Raw genomic sequence first — 18097 nt, forward strand, 5'->3', positions numbered from 1 at the left:
AGACCCTGTTCCTCCTTGTTTGTTTATGTAGTACATTGCTACCTGGTTGTCGGTTCGGATGAGGACCACCCGGTCGTGGAGCAGATGTTGAAAGGCTACAGCTGCGAGATAGATGGCCTGGAGCTCTAGCATGTTGATGTGACAGCGGCGGTCTTCCGCTGACCACATCCCCTGCGTGTGTAGGCCGTCCAGATGGGCTCCCCAAGCGTACTCTGACGAGTCCGTGGTGAGTACCTTGCTGTGATGAGGGGCGAGGAAGAGTAAACCTTTGGAAAGATTTTGAAGAGTCGGCCCACCAGCGGAGCGATCTTTGCAAGGAAGGAGTCACTGTTACGGGACGGTCGATCGGGTCCCGGTCTTGACGCCATTGAGAGGCCAGGGTCCATTGAGGGATTCTCAGATGGAGGCAGGCAAAGGGTGTGACATGGACGGTGGAGGCCATGTGGCCTAGAAGAGTCATCATCTGTCGAGCTGATACCGAGGTCAGTAGAGAGATCCTTCGACTCAGACTTACTAACGCCTCTAGGCGCGGAGGGGGGAGGAAGGAACGGAGGCGAACCGTATCCAGCGTGGCCCCGATGAACTGTAGGGACTGCGAGGGGCGTAGTTGGGATTTTGGGAAGTTTATTTCGAACCCCAGACTTTGTAGGTAGGTAATAGTCTGTTGGGTCGTTGAGATAACCCCTTCCCTGGACGGGGCTTTGATCAGCCAGTCGTCCAGGTAGGGGAATACCTGGAGGCCCTGGGAGCGTAAGGTTGCTGCGACCACTACGAGGCACTTGGTGAAGACCCGAGGTGATGATGCTAGGCCGAAGGGGAGGACTCGGTATTGTAGGTGCCAGTCCCCTACCTGAAAACGCAAGAACTTGCGGTGAGCGGGGTGTACTGGGACATGTGTGTACGCCTCCTTCAGATCGAGGGAGCAGAGCCAGTCGCCCTCGTCGATCAGGGGGTAGAGGGTCGGTAGGGAAAGCATCCGAAATTTTTCCCGTACTAGAAATTTGTTGAGGCGTCTCAAGTCTAGTATTGGGCGTAGGTCTCCCGTTTTTTTCGGTACCAGGAAATAACGGGAGTAGAAGCCCTTCCCCCGTTGGTCGGGGGAACCTCCTCCACTGCCCTGAGGCGAAGCAGGTCTCGAGCCTCGGAGAGGAGTAGGGGTAGCTGCGTCCAGTTGGGAGGGCAATTCCTTGGGGGGTTGTCTGGAGGAATGGCCCGAAAGTTGAGAGAGTATCCTGATGAGATCACGCCAAGGACCCATGCGTCCGACGTGACTTGTTCCCAGCGAGGGTAAAAGGCTTTGAGGCGACCCCCGATGGGAAGGAGGCCTGGGACTATGGCAGAGGGGGCCCGCCCCCTTCCGCGAATCCCGTCAAAAGGACGGGGATGGTTTGGAAGTCGCAGGCGGTTGGGACTTGGGCATGGCCCGGTGGTGGGCTTGCGGACGCCTGGGTGGAGGCTGCGAGAAGGGAGGGGTGGATTTTTGTGGGTAGCGGCGTGGAGGGGCCCTGAATGGCCTGGGCGCGGGCAGTTTAGGTTTTTGCCGGACGAGGGAGGCAAACGAGCGTTCGTGTTCGGAGAGGCGTTTTGTGGCCGCCTCGATCGTGTCATCGAACATTTCTTTTCCTACGCAGGGTAGGTTAGCCAACCGGTCCTGTAAGTTGGGGTCCATGTCGACCAGGCGCAGCCAAGCTAGTCGGCGCATGGCGATAGCAAAGGCTGCCTCTCTGGAGGAGAGTTCGAAGCCATCGTAGGCCATGTGGAATAGATGGAGGCGCAGGTTGGAGAGGGACTCTAAAAGCATGCCAAACGCTCCTTGGCGGGAGGCCGGTAGGTCAGTCTCAAAGGCTCTCAATAGTCCAATGAGGTGTTTGAGGTAGGATGTGAAGGTGAAAGTGTAGCTTTGCACCCTAGAGGCCATCATGGCGTTCTGATATAGTCTCCTGCCGAACTTGTCTAGGGTTCGGCCTTCTCAGCCTGGGGGGACCGCGGCTGAGACCCGGGATGGGTGGGCCTTTTTCAAGGAGGATTCTACTAGCAGTGACTGGTGGGAGAGCTGTGGTTGTTCGAATCCCAGGTAGGGTACTGTGCGGTACTTGGCCTCCATTTTGGAGGGTACGGCTGTGACCATGTAGGGGGTCTCCAGGTTCCTGAAGAAGGCCTGTTGGAGTACCGGGTTAGGCGGTAAGCGGAGGGACTCTCTGGGCAGTGATGGCATATCCAGCTCCGCTAGGTATTCCTTAGAGTATCTGGAGTCGGACTGGAGGTCTAAGTCCAAAGTGTGGCCCATGTCCTGGACAAAGCGAGTGAAGGATGGGCGAGATGTTCCCGAGGCCCCGTGCGGGGTCGGTGAACGAGACCTCCGTCGGGTGGAGAAGGATGGGGAGGCTTCCCTCGAGTATCGAGGTTCCTGCTCCGATCCACGCTCCGAGACCGGGGAAGTACTGTGAAAGTGTTCCGGTGTCGTAGATCTCCGACGTCTCGAGGAGCCCCTCGGAGACGATGTCGGGGTTCGAGGTACCGATCGATGTCAAATCGGTGACCTCGACTCGGACTCCCTCGGTGACAAACCTGCAACCTCGGGTCGGAGTCCCGGTCCGAGGGGGAGTTCGGAGGATGCGTGGGTTGGAGAGTGATAACTCAGCCACCCTTAGCGGTCCCGTACGAGGTGTAGGTGAATGGCCTCATAGAGTGGGGGAACCCCGGGCCTTCTTGGAGGTACGGCGGTTCGAGGTGTCTGTCGTTTTAGTACTACGTTTTGCACCGCGGTGGTCTGTGGAGGGAGAGCGCCTCGGGTGCCTCGGTGAGGAGTCCGAGGAGGATGGAATGCGGCGAAGCTTGCGCGCTTTTCTTTGAGGTGGCTCGACGCGAGGCTCAGGCTGGTCTGGCACATGCGGGGTCGAGGTCGGTTGCAAATGGGCCATTGCAGCGGATAGCTCCGACGAGATCATCGCTCGGAGTAGGTCCTGGAAAACGGGCACGGACAGCATCGAGGGCATGTCCCCTGCCTCGGTGCACTCCACCGGGGGCGACCTCGTATCAGAGTATTCCCGTGTGGTGGAGGCATGGCCCGAAGGCTTGGAGGGCTTCGCCATGGGCTGTAAGCATGGGACTTCCGCCATGCGTCGCCGGCGTCCCCGAGGCTGGTTTCTTTGCTGGTACGGAACCTGAAGAGGGAAGAGGGGACTTACCCGGAGCCGAGGTCTTCTGTTGTCCCGAGGACTTCGGGTTCGAGTCTCGAGGCGATGCCGAGGTATTAGGGGCCGAGGTCAAGGCCGGGGCCGACCTCGAGGCCGAGGTAGAGGGTTGGTCCGGGGCGAAAAGGTCCGCCATGCGGGCTTTCCTTCGACGGAGGGCCCGGTTCTGGAAAGTAGCGCACTGGGGGCAGGAGTCGGTTGGATGAGCGGCCCCCAGGCAGAGGATGCACCGGCGATGCGGGTCTGTGATGGAAAGAAGCCGCTCGCACCGGGAGCACTTTTTAAAGCCGGTCAAAGGCCGGGACATAGAATCGAAACTGGCCGCGGCTCGAATAGCCACGCGGCCACGGGGACCCGGAAGCCTCCGGGTCGGTGAAAAACGAAGCAGGAACAGTTGAAACAAGAAAAAAACTCACGCACAGCGACTAAATCGAGAAAAACAAGAAAAAATTGCGGTGCTAGAAGGCAGTTGGGGCAGAGCCTGAAAAAACACGACTTCTAGGCTCAGCGGAAAATTTTGAACTGGAGACCACGAGGGGATGCGCCCCCTAGTGGAGCAGGAAGGCACGCATGCGTGGAGCAGCAGAGCAAACTTAAATCTTCAATCAAGTTTGCTTGAAAATGCTTCCGCATCGGGGCTCCGTAGATGACGTCACCCACATGTGAGAATATCATGTCTGCTTGTCCTGGGATAAAGTAGTATATTAGTTGTATTTATAAAAATGTATAAAAAAAGCCCTGCCAGCTGAACATCTGTTTCTCTAGTTCAACAGCCAGAACTTTGATTTATAAGGAAGGAATAAGCTAAATATTGCAGTACTGAGGCTTGTATGGATGCTGCGGGGATGGGGACTGGGCGGGGACAGTGGCCGCTGGGACAGGGATTGGGGGTGTGTGGGACAGTGGTCGTGGGGACAGGGCGGTGACAGGGACAGTGGTCGCAGAGACAGGGTGGTGATGGGGACAAACTTTTTCCCTGTGTCATTCAGCATGATTTAAAACAGTTGGGAGAGTTCCTACTTGGGTCTTGATGCCACCATTTTGTAGTTTTACAACCATACTCAAAGTGGTTTACATACAGGTTTTTCAGGCATTTTCCCTATCTGTACCAGTGGAGGATTAAGTGGCTTGCCCAGTCAGAAGGAGCAGCACAAGGTTTAAACCCACAAGATTGTAGCTCTAACCACAGCGCCACACTCTCCTTAACATTTCACTTGGTTAAAATCATGCTGACCAGGTCTAACTTGGGTTTTCAATGGCAATTCTTGCCTGAATATTGCCACTGAAAATCTAGGCAGACCACCTTGGCCCTATCTGGGCATTGCCAGGTTGGTCCGTTGGTCCAGAGGCAGGAGTATGGGTGCAGCCAGGAGTCATCTAGGTACTAGCGATATTCAGCGGCAGCACCCAGATACCTACTTTATTAACTTAGGATAGAAAAAAAAAGCTGTCCTAAGTAAAACGGGATGGGACTTTATATACCACTTTTTTGTGTGGTTACATAGCAGTTTACATATTTTTTAGACAGTTATTTATTTTTTACCTGAAGTGTTAAGTGACTTCTGAGGCACAAGGAGCTGCAGTGGGAATCAAACTCACAATCGCAGGGTGCTGAGGCAGATGCTCTAACCACTAGGCCTTTCCTCAGCTCCAGGTAGCTATCTGGGTTCTGCCACTGAATACCAGTAGTACCTGGTTAAATCAGATAAGTCTATGGTAGTGTGTGGATTTGGCCCAGTGCTGAATATTTGGGTACAAAACTCAGTGGCCAGCGTTTAAAAAAGCAGCATCCATTGCAGCCGAATATTGACCCCCCAAAACTGTAAGGTCAGATTAACAAAAAAAAAGAAAATAAAATTCCTAGGGGTCAGTAGTGAACCACAGTAGTCTGCATTTAATCAAAATGCCAGCAGCTGCAGTTAAAGTGAAACCAAGTGCTGGTACACAGATACCGGCTGGCACTGAACATCCAGCTTCAGAGCTGACCCGGAACTGCTATCCAGCTTGCTTCCATATTCAGTTACACTTCACCCTCTGTATCCACGGGTGTTAAGGGCAAAGCCGGCCTGCGCATATTAAAAAACCACAAATAATATTCGGGCCGGTTCTGCCCAACCCCCGCTTCCCCCTGGCTATTTTAAGCCCTGTAAGCCCCCCCTTAAGCCTTAGCTGGTGGTCTAGCGGGTTTTTGGGGCAGAAGCGATCGTCCCACGCTCCTGCCCAGTGCAGATCGCTCATAGGAAATGGCTGCCTTGAGCTCCCGTCGTAGTCTCGAGATGCTGAAACCGTGGATTCGGAGGGAGAAGTGTAATCACAAAGTTAGGACAACCTCTTTGCTGGCCTATCTTTATTTGGCTAGTTATTTGTTTAGCAGTTTGAATATGAATGCTAACCAGATAACTTCTGGCTCTATCCAAGCTCCTCCCCAGCATTACTATCAGTGCAGAGGTTAAAGATATTCAACTTTACTATCCAGAATGTCACTGAATATCTCTCAGCGGCAGTAATCCAGGTAGGAGTGCTGCTACCCAAATAAATGCTTTTCAATATTGGCTCCCAAACTTAAGTGTACCTTTTCAAGTTAACCAAATATTGTTAAATTCTTCCACTTGTTAGTTTCAGTCAAAATATTTTTTGGTTTATAGTCAAATATAAGTACACATTTAGCAACTCTCACCTCTTTCTCTGCCGCCTCCATCTGTTTAACTATATCTTGTGGCAAATCCTCTTTGTTAGGTGTGGGATAGCGCCCAATAGGTCTAGAGGACTCCGGTGACTGTGTATGGATCTGCTGACCTCCTCCTGCTGTAACATGGATTTTCCTCCAAATGTCCCTTCGCACAACAGGAAGTAGAAGCTAATTCAAGAGATTTAATTAAAAAAAACAAACCACAACTCGCAATCATTATAAGCCATTAGTTGTTACTTCATACTAGTACATAAAGAGGTACAAATTAGTTTCCAAATTGCCCCATGTGAAGGAATTTGTGGGAGAGATTCCTGGCCCATCTTAAGAGAGACAACTCCTCCAATCTCTCACCCTCCCCCAGCAACTTTATTTTTTAATTTTAATAACCATGAGTAAATCAGGCAAATTACAAAGTGCTAATCTTCAGTAAAAATGATCTATCTTAACATGAAATTAGCTAAGGGACTCAGGATGGGAATGGGGGTGCTTCACTGCAGGTTCAAAAGTCCACTTCAATCACTTAATGTTATCATACCCCACTTTTCCTATGCTCACCTCTCCTTGGATGCTAAAAATTCAGCTTTTCTAGCCACTCTCATTAGCTAGAAGATCTGAATGGTCTGCAAAATTTTACAGGACCATAAACTCTGGGACTATGAATTTCATTTGCAATAATGCTCATTATCTACTTTATGGAAGTCAGAGAGTTATCCTAATGAACCAAGTAATGCATACTAAATTCAATAAATATTTATATATAGACTCAAGTTGCTCAAATCTTTGTTATATTTTGGCTCATGCAGACTTTCAATAGCTTTGTGGTTCTGTCACTGGACATACACTGCGTACTATTAAATCTGCCGAGTCTCGAAAGGTTGCGCAGGAACTCATGGCAGCCATTTTTTCACTATGAAGAGTCCCTGGTAGGAGCATAGAAGGATTGCTCCTGCCCTGCCTCACTGCTGGACTACCTAAAGTAAGCTTGCAGGGAATTGGGAGGAGATGCACACAAGCCCCAACAAGGAGAGGAGAAAGGAATCAGTTCATAGTAGATGTCAGCAAATAAAGACCCGAATGGTCCATCCAGTCTGCCCAACCTGATTCAATTTAAATTTTTTCTTCTTAGCTATTTCTGGGCAAGAATCCAAAGCTCTACCCGGTACTGTGCTTGGGTTCCAACAAATCTCCGTTAAAACCTACTCCAGTCCATCTAAACCCTTCCAGCCATTGAAGCCCTCTCCAGCCCATCCTCCCCCAAATGGCCATATACAGACACAGACCGTGCAAGTCTGCCCAGTACTGGCCTTAGTTCAATATTTGATATTATTTTCTGATTCTAGATTCTCATCCCACGCTTCTTTGAACTCAGTCACAGTTTTACTCTCCACCACCTCTCTCGGGAGTGCATTCCAGGCATCCACCACCCTCTCCGTAAAATAGAATTTCCTAACATTGCCTTTGAATCTACCACCCCTCAACCTCAAATTATGTCCTCTGGTTTTACCATTTTCCTTTCTCTGGAAAATATTTTGTTCTACGTTAATACCCTTCAAATATTTGAACGTCGAATCATATCTCCCCTGCCCCTCCTTTCCTCTAGGGAATACATATTCAGGGCTTCCAGTCTCTCCTCATACGTCTTCTGGCACAAGCCTCCTATCATTTTTGTAGCCCTCCTCTGGACCGCTTCAAGTCTTCTTACGTCCTTCGCCAGATACGGTCTCCAAAACTGAACACAATACTCCAAGTGGGGCCTTACCAATGACCTGTACAGGGGCATCAACACCTTCTTCCTTCTACTGGCTATGCCTCTCTTTATACAGCCCAGCATCCTTCTGGCAGCAGCCACTGCCTTGTCACACTGTTTTTTTCACCTTTAGATCTTCAGACACTATTACCCCAAGGTCCCTCTCCCCGTCCGTGCATATCAGCTTCTCACCTTCCAGCATATATGGTTCCTTCCGATTATTAATCCCCAAATGCATTACTCTGCATTTCTTTGCACTGAATTTTAGTTGCGAGGCATTAGACCATTCATCATCTCTCTCCTCTCCCCAATGGAGCCGAGCACCACATGCCTGAGGCCCCGCACTCCTTCTTTGAGCCTCTCAACGGTCCTAAAGGGCTGCATGACTGGTGGGCTTGTCCTGCCAGCAGGCCACGCCAAAGGGCCCATTGTGTGGCAGGGCAGGTGTTTCTCATTGCCCTCACGTCTGCTCGAAGAGTCAGTAAGCTACAAGCTTTGGTTGCTGATCCACCTTTCACAGTTTTCTATCATGACAAGGTGGTCCTCCATACTCATCCTGAATTCCTTCCTAAAGTGGTTTCAGAATTTCATCTCAATCAATCCATTGTTCTTCTAGTGTTTTTTCCCAATCCTCATTCTCACCCTGGAGAAATAGCGCTTCATACTCTGGACTGCAAACATGCTTTAGCTTTCTACTTGCATCGCACTCAACCTCACAGAACTGCCCCTCAACTTTTCATCTCCTTTGATCCAAATAAGTTGGGGCATCCTGTTTCTAAGTAGAGAATGACAAGGTGGCGGGTTACCCATGGCTAGCCACGGGTAGCCCGCCGAAACGGGGAAGAAAAAATAGTGGCCTCTGCGGGACGGGGTCAAGGCCATTCACCGCCCCGTGGAGCGGTGAATGGACTTGTCCCCGCAGTGAGGCAATCAAGGATCGCGCGGTCCCCGCCATCTCCCTCCCTCCTCCTTACCGCCGGTTGAATTTCTGCTGGTCCGCGCGAAAAAAAGCCTCCTTCCTTTTCCCCTGCTCTTACCGCCATGCTCATGCTGCAGCTACTAAAGACGACAGGAAGTCTTTCCGACTCAATTCTGACGTCGGAGAGGACGTTCTGGGCCAGCCAATCGTTGCCTGGCTGGCCCAGAACGTCCTCTCCGACTTCAGAATTGAGTCGGAAAGACTTCCTGTCGTCTTTAGTAGCTGCAGCATGAGCATGGCAGTAAGAGCAGGGGAAAAGGAAGGAGGCTTTTTTTTTTTTTTTGAGAGGCAGGGAGGCAGCAGGCTGGCTTTGGCTAGGGAGGGAGAAAGGTAGGCAGGTAGAATTCGGGGGTGGGGGTGGGACAAAGTATAGAAGGCAGTGAGAGGGACATAGGAAGGAGGCACTAGGGGCACTAAAGACATGGGAAGGAGGCACTGGGGGCACTAAAGACAGGAAGGGGCACTAAGGACATGGGGAGGAGGCACTGGGGGCACTAAAGACATGGGGAGGAGGCACTGGGGGCACTAAAGACATGGGGAGGAGGCACTGGGGGCACTAAAGACATGGGGAGGAGGCACTGGGGGCACTAAAGACAGGAAGGGGCACTAAGGACATGGGAAGGAGGCACCGGGGGCACTAAAGACATGGGAAGGAGGCACCGGGGGCACTAAAGACATGGGAAGGAGGCACCGGGGGCACTAAGGACATAGGAAGGAAAGAGGGAGGGAATAGAAAGGGACAATTCTTGGGCCTGAGTGCAGAAAGAAAGAAATGAAAGAAAGGATACACAGACAGAAGGAAACGCAACCAGAGACTCATGAAATCAATCACCAGACAGCAAAGGTAGGAAAAATGATTTTATTTTCAATTTAGTGATCAAAATGTCAGTTTTGAGAAGTTATATCTGCTGTCTATATTTTGCACTATATTTGTCTATTTTTCTATAGTTACTGAGGTGACCGGGCTTGCAGAGATGGGGCGAAAACAGGGTTTTAAAATTTTAGTCCTAGTAGTTTGCCGGTCCACAAAATAATTCTTTTATTTCTGCCGGTTCACGGGTGTAAAAAGGTTGAAAAACACTGATGTAGAGTATGCCGGCTTTCTTTTTCGCCCAGCCACACGCGCGCGGCTGCTCGAGTTGATCAATCTTCTCTCTTACAACTTCCTGTTTCCGGTTGCATCAGAGGAGAATATTGAACAAATGAGCACCCGCACGTGCGGCTGGGCGAAAAAGAAAGCCGGCATATTCTACATCTAAGGCGAGATGGAGGGAGGGAGATGGCGGAACACTGCAATCGGTCGGGTGTCTGCTGTTTTTGTATCACTGCCTGCCTGCGCTCACGTTCCAGATCCACCTGCATTTTTAGTGTGCACAATTGACCTGATTCGAGCTATAGGTGAACATGGAGGACACGTCATTGCAAGGGAGGACAAGTCAATTGATTTATTTTATGTTCTGTTTTTACTACAGGGCAGAGGCACTGAAACAGATTCTCAGTGCAGTAGTAGTAGTAGTGGTGGCATGGTGTTTCGCAATACTGAGGCTTATATGGATGCTGCGGGGACGGTGACGGGGCGGTGAATGGGATGGCAGTGGCGGTGACAGGGCGGTGAAAGGGATGGCGGTGACGGTGATGGGGCGGTGAAGGGAACGGTGGTGACGGGGCGGTGCAGAGGATGGTGGGCCGGGAATGGTGCAGTGAAGGGGACAGATTTTTCCCCCGTGTCATTCTCTATTTCTAAGCGAACCATCTCCAACTGGATGGCTGCTTGCATCTCTTTCTGCTATGCTCAGGCTGGTCTTCCTCTGCAGGGTCAAGTCACAGGCCATAAAGTTAGAGCGATGGCGGCGACTGTAGCTTTTCTCAGATCAACTCCTATTGAGGAAATCTGCAAGGCTGCCATTTGGTTCTCGGTACATACATTCACCTCTCATTATTGTCTGGATATTTTCTCCAGATGGGACAGCCATTTTGGCCAGTCAGTTTTACATTTTTTCTCCTAAATTGCCAACACTTCCACCATCCCATTCTGGTTAGATTGGCTGTTGCCCACATGTTGAGAATATGCTGCCTGCTTGTCCTGGGATAAAGAACAGTTATCTCAAAGTCCCTCCTTGAGGGCTGCAATCCAGTCAGATTTTCAGGATTTCCCCAATGAATATGCATTGAAAGCAGTGTGTGCGCATAGATCTCATGCATATTCATTGGGGAAATCCTGAAAACCCGACTGGATTGCGGCCCTCAAGGAGGGACTTTGAGAGCAGGTAGGCTTCTTAGCTAGCTATCTGAACTGAGGAGACGCGCGCCCTAACTCGGGTGGGAAGGCACTCGTGTATGCATGGGGCAGCACTTGCAAAGTTTGAAGATCTTCAAGCAAGTCTGCTTGCAAGGCTGTCCGCTGCAGGGCTCCGTGGATGACGTCATGCACATGTTGAGAATATCTGCCTGCTGTCCCTGGATAACAACTGTTACGGTAAGTAACTGTGCTTTATATGGACACAGTTAGTGTTGAGCATTGGCCAGTAAACAGCTTGGAATGTTTCTGGGACATGTCCTGTGGATCTTTCCCGACTACTACTACCCTCACCCCAGTCCAATAAAATTTGTGCTCGTCCAGGGGGACCTCCCACTCCCACTAAATTGCCTGGTGAACTAGTAGGCCCACCTGAGCCCCATCTCTTGTCAACAGCTAAAAACAAACAAACCCCAGTGGAAACTCCCTGGACTAAGCATATAGCCCTGGATGGAGACTGTCCCAACTGAAGTTAGTTGGGCTGAGAACTTTTGAGCACCTCCTCCTACATTGAGCTGGTTTTTCAACGTAATTGGGCAGGATTAAACAAAAAAAAAGTATCTGCCAACACTGAAGGAGTGTCGAACCAGGGCACAGCATTCAGAGCGGCAGCTGGCACTAAAAACTGCTTTCCCGGTTTTGTAAAAAAAAGAAAAAGGGGGAGGTTTAATTTATTTACCTTCCATCTGTTCCAACAGATATATTAGTTAACCGATTGCAAGCTCCCTGGGAGCACTAGGGATAGCTTTCAGCATGACGCCCGCTCCAATTTATTCATCTTTCCACCAGATTTTACTCACAACACTACCACCACCCCCCCCCCTTTTTTTTTTTTTTTTTACAAAAATGTAGCGCTAAAAACCGCACTACGGAGAAGCAAGAGGAGGTAGTACATGAAGACCGACAATGGCATCCACGCGCGCTCAGCTATAGCACCACTACGTCCCAGTAGTACTCACAGAGCAAGCAGCTCTCCGGTGCCGCAGGAAACCAAACGTCCACTTCATGCTCTAGTAGTTTTCTGCAAAAACAGAAGAGCGGGCCTAGAAATTTGCGAACCCAACTGAGATTGACTGACGAGTGACGACTAACTCAAGCCGGATTCCCTGGCTTGTCACTTACCCTCTCATACGCCCCTGGGATCAGCCTCCTGAAACGCCCCTTCACTCCCAATTGCTCTAGAAACCTTTGCGTCCTGACAGGTGCTAAACTTGTTATTTGCGCCGCCGCTGCAGTTTCTTTTTAGTCTGCTCTTTATTAGTCTATACAGTATTTTCATTTGGGTTTTCTTTCCTTTCAAGCCCTTAGCTCTTTCATTGCCGTCTACCACACCCATTATTCCAACGTGAATTGTAGTCTTTTTAAAAATCTTTATACTGTATATGTTTTGTTCTTACAATATTTTTCACAGTTACCGTATTTGTGAAGTTTAAAAAGAGCACACATGGCCCCACCTCAGATATGCCTCCCACCAGTCTCACTCCCCCCCCCATTTCGCCCCTGCCCCATCCCACCCCTTACAGTCTTGGCTCTGTCTTGCTTTACCCCCCATCTTTCACCAGTCTTGCCCATCCCACCTCACTTTTCACCCATTTCCTTGGTCCCCTTCCCATCTTCTGTATCCTTTTAGTAATTTAGTGCTTTTCTCTTTCCCTTCTGCCACCTCTCCCCCCCCCTAGGTGTTTCTCTCTCTCCTCCCCTCTCCAACCTCCTTTGGGTGAATCTCTCTCTTTCTCTCCAACCCCCCTCCCCTTACTGGTGCTTTTCTCTCTCCCTCCCAGTAGATGCTTTCCTCTCTCTCACCCCCTCCTTCCTCCAACTCCCATCCCACCACAGGTGCTTTTTTTCTCTCTCTCTCTCTTTCCCTCCAACCACCCCCATGTGCTTTTTTTTCTCTCTCACTCTCCACAACACTCCTCCCCCATGGGTTCTTCTCTCTCTCTCTCTCTCCCTCCAACCCCCTTTGTGCAGGACAATGCTTCTCTCTCTCTCCCTAGTCCCCCACCTACTTCAGGCTGGCCAGCCTCTCCCTGAAGCCACCTTTCTGAAGCATCTCACCTACATAGGACAGGAAGTCGCTCCAGAGATAAAGCTTCAAGGGCAGGCCAATGGCAGCAGGCTCAGATCACTGTTGTCCGCCGGCTTGAAGATTACATTTCAGCAGAGTCGGAAGTAGGTAGGGGGCAGGGAAGAAAGCCATCTGGACAGTTCTCTAAAGAGAGGACATGTCCGGGTAAATCCGGACATCTGGTAACCCTAATTTTTCACCACTTATTGCGTTGTAATGTCTTTAAAGGACAAGCAGCACCCTTATTGGGCTATGTTTAGAGCATCATTTGGGTCTTAATCAGGCCCTGCCCTATCCTCCCATTCCCTCCAAGCATTTTGCTTTACCTCTCATACTGCTATCATTGGCATTCTCTTCCTCTCCTTCAGGCAGGGCCAAGCCAAGGGGATGTTTCACCCTAGAGAGACGGACCTTCAGCCATGCATCCTCCTATCTCCACTCACATTGGACAGCTGGCAGTTTAAAAGCTTCACATCCTCCCCTAGTGTCCAGCACCTCTCTCTTTCCCTACTTATTTATTTAGATTTCTATCCTGTTGTCCCCAAAGAGCCCAGAATGGGTTACAGGTTTAACATACATAGTATATAGTTAACAGGTTACAATTTACACTAGACTTCTCTACCCCCTTGGTCTTCCACCATCTCTCTCATTCTCTCCTTCTCTCTCTCCTTCAACCTCATTAGGTGTTTATCCAGGGCAGTGACATGGCAGTTGATAGCTATAGCTATAGAAGATGTATCGTGGCTAGTGCTGCTCTTTGAGTATCTATGCATGCTCAAGCCCTGCCAGTTTCCACCTCCTCCACCAGTCACCATTAATTTTCTGTAACTGCCAATTACTACGTTGCAGCTATGCAGACCTGTCAAGTCTTCCACTTTCAGTGGGAGACTCCCGCGCTCACAGATCATCTCTTGCACTTTCACTAGGGAACAAAAAATTTCCCACTTAGTTGCCTATTCCTCCATAGGCAGCAGGAGATATTTTAATGAGATATAATCTCCTGCTGCTGCAGGACCAGTCTCGCAATGAGAGCTGCAAAATCTCACAACTTTTAGGAGATGAGGTCTTATGGCATTTCCTGCAGCTGGAGGGAAAGGTGGCTTGGTGCCAGGGCAAGGAACTTTGGTGAGCCAGATGGAGCCAGGAAGCTGAGTGGGCAGGGCTGGGGGCATGCCTTAAAACCTCCCTATCAAAAATCAGGCTCTTTTGGCAAGGGTTTGAATATCTGAATAGTTTATAAATGCTATTGAATTAACTACATAAGTATTGGTTTAAGTGTGGAAGTATGGAAATTGTTGAAATCTACTCCTGACAATTTATTGAATAGGCCTATGCACATGGAGGGGCATAATAAAAAAATACGTCTAAGTCCATTTTGTGCCTAAGTCGCTAATCGCCCAAAGTCGGAAATACCCAAAGTCCATTCTCGAACAATATGTCTAAAATATTTTTTTCTGAGAATCGTCTACTTGTACGTCCAGCCATTTGATCATCCAGACTGCTAAGTCGTCTATCTTTATACCCCATTCTCATCCAAAAATTAATCCAAGTCAAAAACGCCTAGAACAAGATCTTTTGGATGTGGGAGGGGCCAGCAAAGTGGACTGGCCACCCGGACACGGCAACAGAGTAGTGGGGCATCTTACAGGGCACTGCTGCAAACTTCACAAAAAGGGTGCCACAGAAACATCTCACAATTCCCTTATAGGTCAGGTGATCCCCCCCAAACCTACTATATCTACCTGTCTACCACCCCAATAGTCCTTATGGCTGCAGGTGCCACCTATATCATAATCATCATCATAGCTTTAATTTATATCCTGTCATACCTTTTCAGTTCAAGACGGTGAACAAGAGGTGCTGTAAAGACAGCACAATATGGTTTGGGGATTTTTTGGTGGGTGCACATGTTTCACCATGAATGCAGTAGTTAGAGTGGCTTATGGGCCTGGGTCCTCCTCTCTATGGTTCACTAGCCCACCCCCCAGACTACTTAAGCCACCTCTGTGCAGCTCTACTAGGCTTTACTATGCCAGGTGCTGATGTTCTGCAGACAGGAATGTACGTTTTTATTCTGATTTTTATGGCAGTGGGGGGGTGGATCATTGATCATCTGGGGAATGTGTGGGGGGTCTGTACTTTGTGTCTGCAGTAATTATCTGGTCACTTTGGATACCTACTGGGCGTATAAGTTCTGTCTAGGCAGTCTCATTAAACTTTCGGTTATCCTTGCACTACAACTTAGTCTAAGTCGACCCACATTCTGCCTATCTCCCTCCCTAACAACTCCTTCAAACACATCCCTTTTCACTCTAAGCATACAGCAACACTGAAAAAGCCTAAGCTGTTTTTAGATACATCTAAAACCTGTTTCGATTATCGGCACTTGGACAACCTGTCTTTTTGATTGTGCAAGTACTGATTTAGGTGTTTTTTTAGATGTATTTATTTTTTGATTATGAGCCCCATAGTGTAAATAAATCGGTTAAATTGATTAGCCAAGCTTGTCTACATAAGTTTTTGGATTTTTTCCTGGGAGAAGGTGGTGAACCTACTCATTAACACTTCTTTTTTATCAGGTAGAGGCACCGAGCGCTAAACAAGTGAGGGACCAACAGAGATTGCCTTCGGGGTACTCCAGGCAGATCGGGCCCCTGACACACAGCCGTCCAGAAGGGGGTGTTACATCTGTGAAAAATAATTTCCTAATATTACTCCTAAGTCTACAACCCTGTACAACCTCAAGTCATTTCCTTTAGTTCTTCTTTCCTGTTTGTTCATACCGTATATACTCGAATATAAACCAGGATTAAAATGGGGGTCCTGGTTTATATTCGAGCCAATACAACCCCTTCCAAAATTATTGCAGGCTGTTGCCAGGCTCTGCACTCTGCCACCCTCCTTGTCCTAACTTCATACCTCTACTTCCGATCCCTGGTGGAGGTGCAGCGGGCAGGAGCGAACTTTCCAAGTTCCTGCCCCACTGTTAACAGGCTTCTGTGAGTGTCTTTGGCTGCTGAGAAGCATGAGCAGACGTGCAATTTGGCGCTGCTGCTCAGTGCTAAGCGGCTTCCTTAATGGTTCCTGCAAATTCTCACGAATTCAGGTTGAAAAGGTGACGACAAAAGCAACAAGGATGCTAGGGTGCATAGGGAGAGGTATGGCCAGTAGGAAAAAGGAGGTCCTGATGCACCTGTTTAAGAGTCTGGTGAGACCTCATTTAGAATATTGTGTACAATTCTGGAGACCGCACCTTCAAAAAGATATAAAAAGGATAGAGTCTGTCCTGAGGAAGGCTACTAAAATGGTGTGTGGTCTTCGTCATAAGGTGTATGCGATAGACTTAAAGATCTCAGTATGTATACTTTAGAGGAAAGTCAGGAGAGGGAAGATATGATAGAGACGTTTAAATACCTACATGGCATAAATGTGCATGAGTCGAGTCTCTTTTATTTGAAAGGAATCTCCTGAATGAGAGGGTATAGGATGAAGATAAGAGGTGAAAGGCTCAGGAGTAATCTAAAGAAATACTTTTTTATAGAAAGAGTGGTACATGCGTAGAACAGTCTTCCGGAAGAAATGGTGGAGACAGAGACTGTGTCTGAATTCAAGAATGTGTGGGATAGGCAGTGGGATCTCTTAGTTACTGTGGATGGTCAGACTAGATGGGCCATTTGGCCTTTATCTGCCCTCATGTTTCTAAGTAACTTGGTGTGAGTGAACACATTTGTGTTATTGAAATACATGTAGGGGCTTATTTCCAAAAGAGAAAAACTTTTGAAAGCTCTACAATGTGGCACATGGACGTTATTTTTTCCTAAACATGCACATTGATTAAACCCATTGATCTCTCTCTCTCTCTCTTTGTAAATATATAAATATGGTTAATATACACATTAATTGAATTACACACAAAAGAAAAATATCCAGTTCATTACACCAAGGTTAGCAAGTGGTGATGGACAACAGTCTGCATATACGTCTGAAAGGCCAAAAAGAGCACTTTTTCTCCAAAATTAGTTTAATTATAAATAGTATAAATAAAATCTAGAAGGGCAGGATATAAACAGATAAAGCATAAATTTATTTTCAGAAGGGCAGGATGTATCTGGATCCAGCATGAATTATTTCCATTTATGCCAGATCCACCTGGATCCAGCAGGAATTATCTCCTTGGGGACTAGGATTACCCGTATTAAGCATTGATGTTCCCCAGAAGTGCTGGATCCACCTGGATTCTCACCTGAGGGCTGAAAGAAACAAGATCCAGCATAAATTCTCTCTATTTAGGTATGATTCACTGCATCTAGCAGGAATTCTGAACAAAGAGCAGCGGCCACCTGGGTTCTGCAATAATTCCATCTAGAAGGGCTTGATTCACCTGGATCCTACAGCTAGCTATTTCCACAGAGCCTCACTACACTATCTCAGCTCTGGAAAAATGTCACCCTCCCTCCAAGAATGCCTATGCACGTGCAGACTACATTATGGATTTGCGGGTTATAAATATTTAAATAAATTTCTTCATAATCCACCACCCACATGCAGGGGGAGTCCTTCAAGGGATCTGATCTGTGGGGGCAGTTGATTCCAGTGGCTCAGAATGAAGTGAGAATAGGAACGTCATTTGGCGTTTGCAGTTGAAGGGCATGACCATGGGGTGTTTTGAGGCATATTTCATCCTGGGAGAGGAGGGACTTGTTCGCCACATATGGAGGAAGCTTGGTTGTCATGTAGCCTGGCACCATGTCTTGCAAGGATTTAAACGCTAGCATCAGGCCCTTGAAAACATGTTTGGCTACAGATAGCCAATGAGTTGACAATAAGAGCCTGGGAGACGGTGTTGAGTGTAGCCATAGGGGGCCAAGGCTCTCTCCCCCATTCTTGGCTCAGGCTGCCCCAGTAGTAGTACATATACTCTCTGGCATTCCCCCACAATCTATGCAGTACAGCATCTCTCCTCTTTCCCTTCTCCCCAGAGTCCGGGGTCTCTTTCACTTTCCCCAGCCTCAGCTTTTTCATGGCAGTCTTGCCTCTCGCCAACCCAGAAACTTTCTCTTTGCACGATGTTGCAGAGAGAAAGCTTCTAGGTTGGCAAGAGGTGAGGCTGCCTTGAAAGAGCTG

General features: G+C 48.7%; 1 protein-coding gene across 2 annotated transcripts in view; it reads right to left on the minus strand.

The window, feature by feature from the left end:
- The window catches only part of LOC117346600, a 43155-nt gene extending 30217 nt beyond the window's left edge, over window positions 1-12938 (minus strand). The window contains exons 1-3 of one of the 2 annotated variants that reach the window (XM_033916447.1): window positions 12915-12938; window positions 11865-11926; window positions 5872-6051 (exon numbers count right to left, since the gene is read on the minus strand). In XM_033916447.1, the coding sequence (XP_033772338.1) occupies window positions 5872-6051; window positions 11865-11912 (228 nt within the window). In that variant the 5' untranslated portion in view covers window positions 11913-11926; window positions 12915-12938. Of the gene's footprint in view, window positions 1-5871; window positions 6052-11864; window positions 11927-12027; window positions 12223-12914 lie in introns of those variants that run through there. The other variant, XM_033916436.1, reaches the window with a different exon arrangement.
- Between the last annotated feature and the right edge of the window lie 5159 nt (window positions 12939-18097).

Source organism: Geotrypetes seraphini, chromosome 1, assembly GCF_902459505.1.
Source record: "Geotrypetes seraphini chromosome 1, aGeoSer1.1, whole genome shotgun sequence".
Lineage (NCBI taxonomy): Eukaryota > Metazoa > Chordata > Amphibia > Gymnophiona > Dermophiidae > Geotrypetes > Geotrypetes seraphini.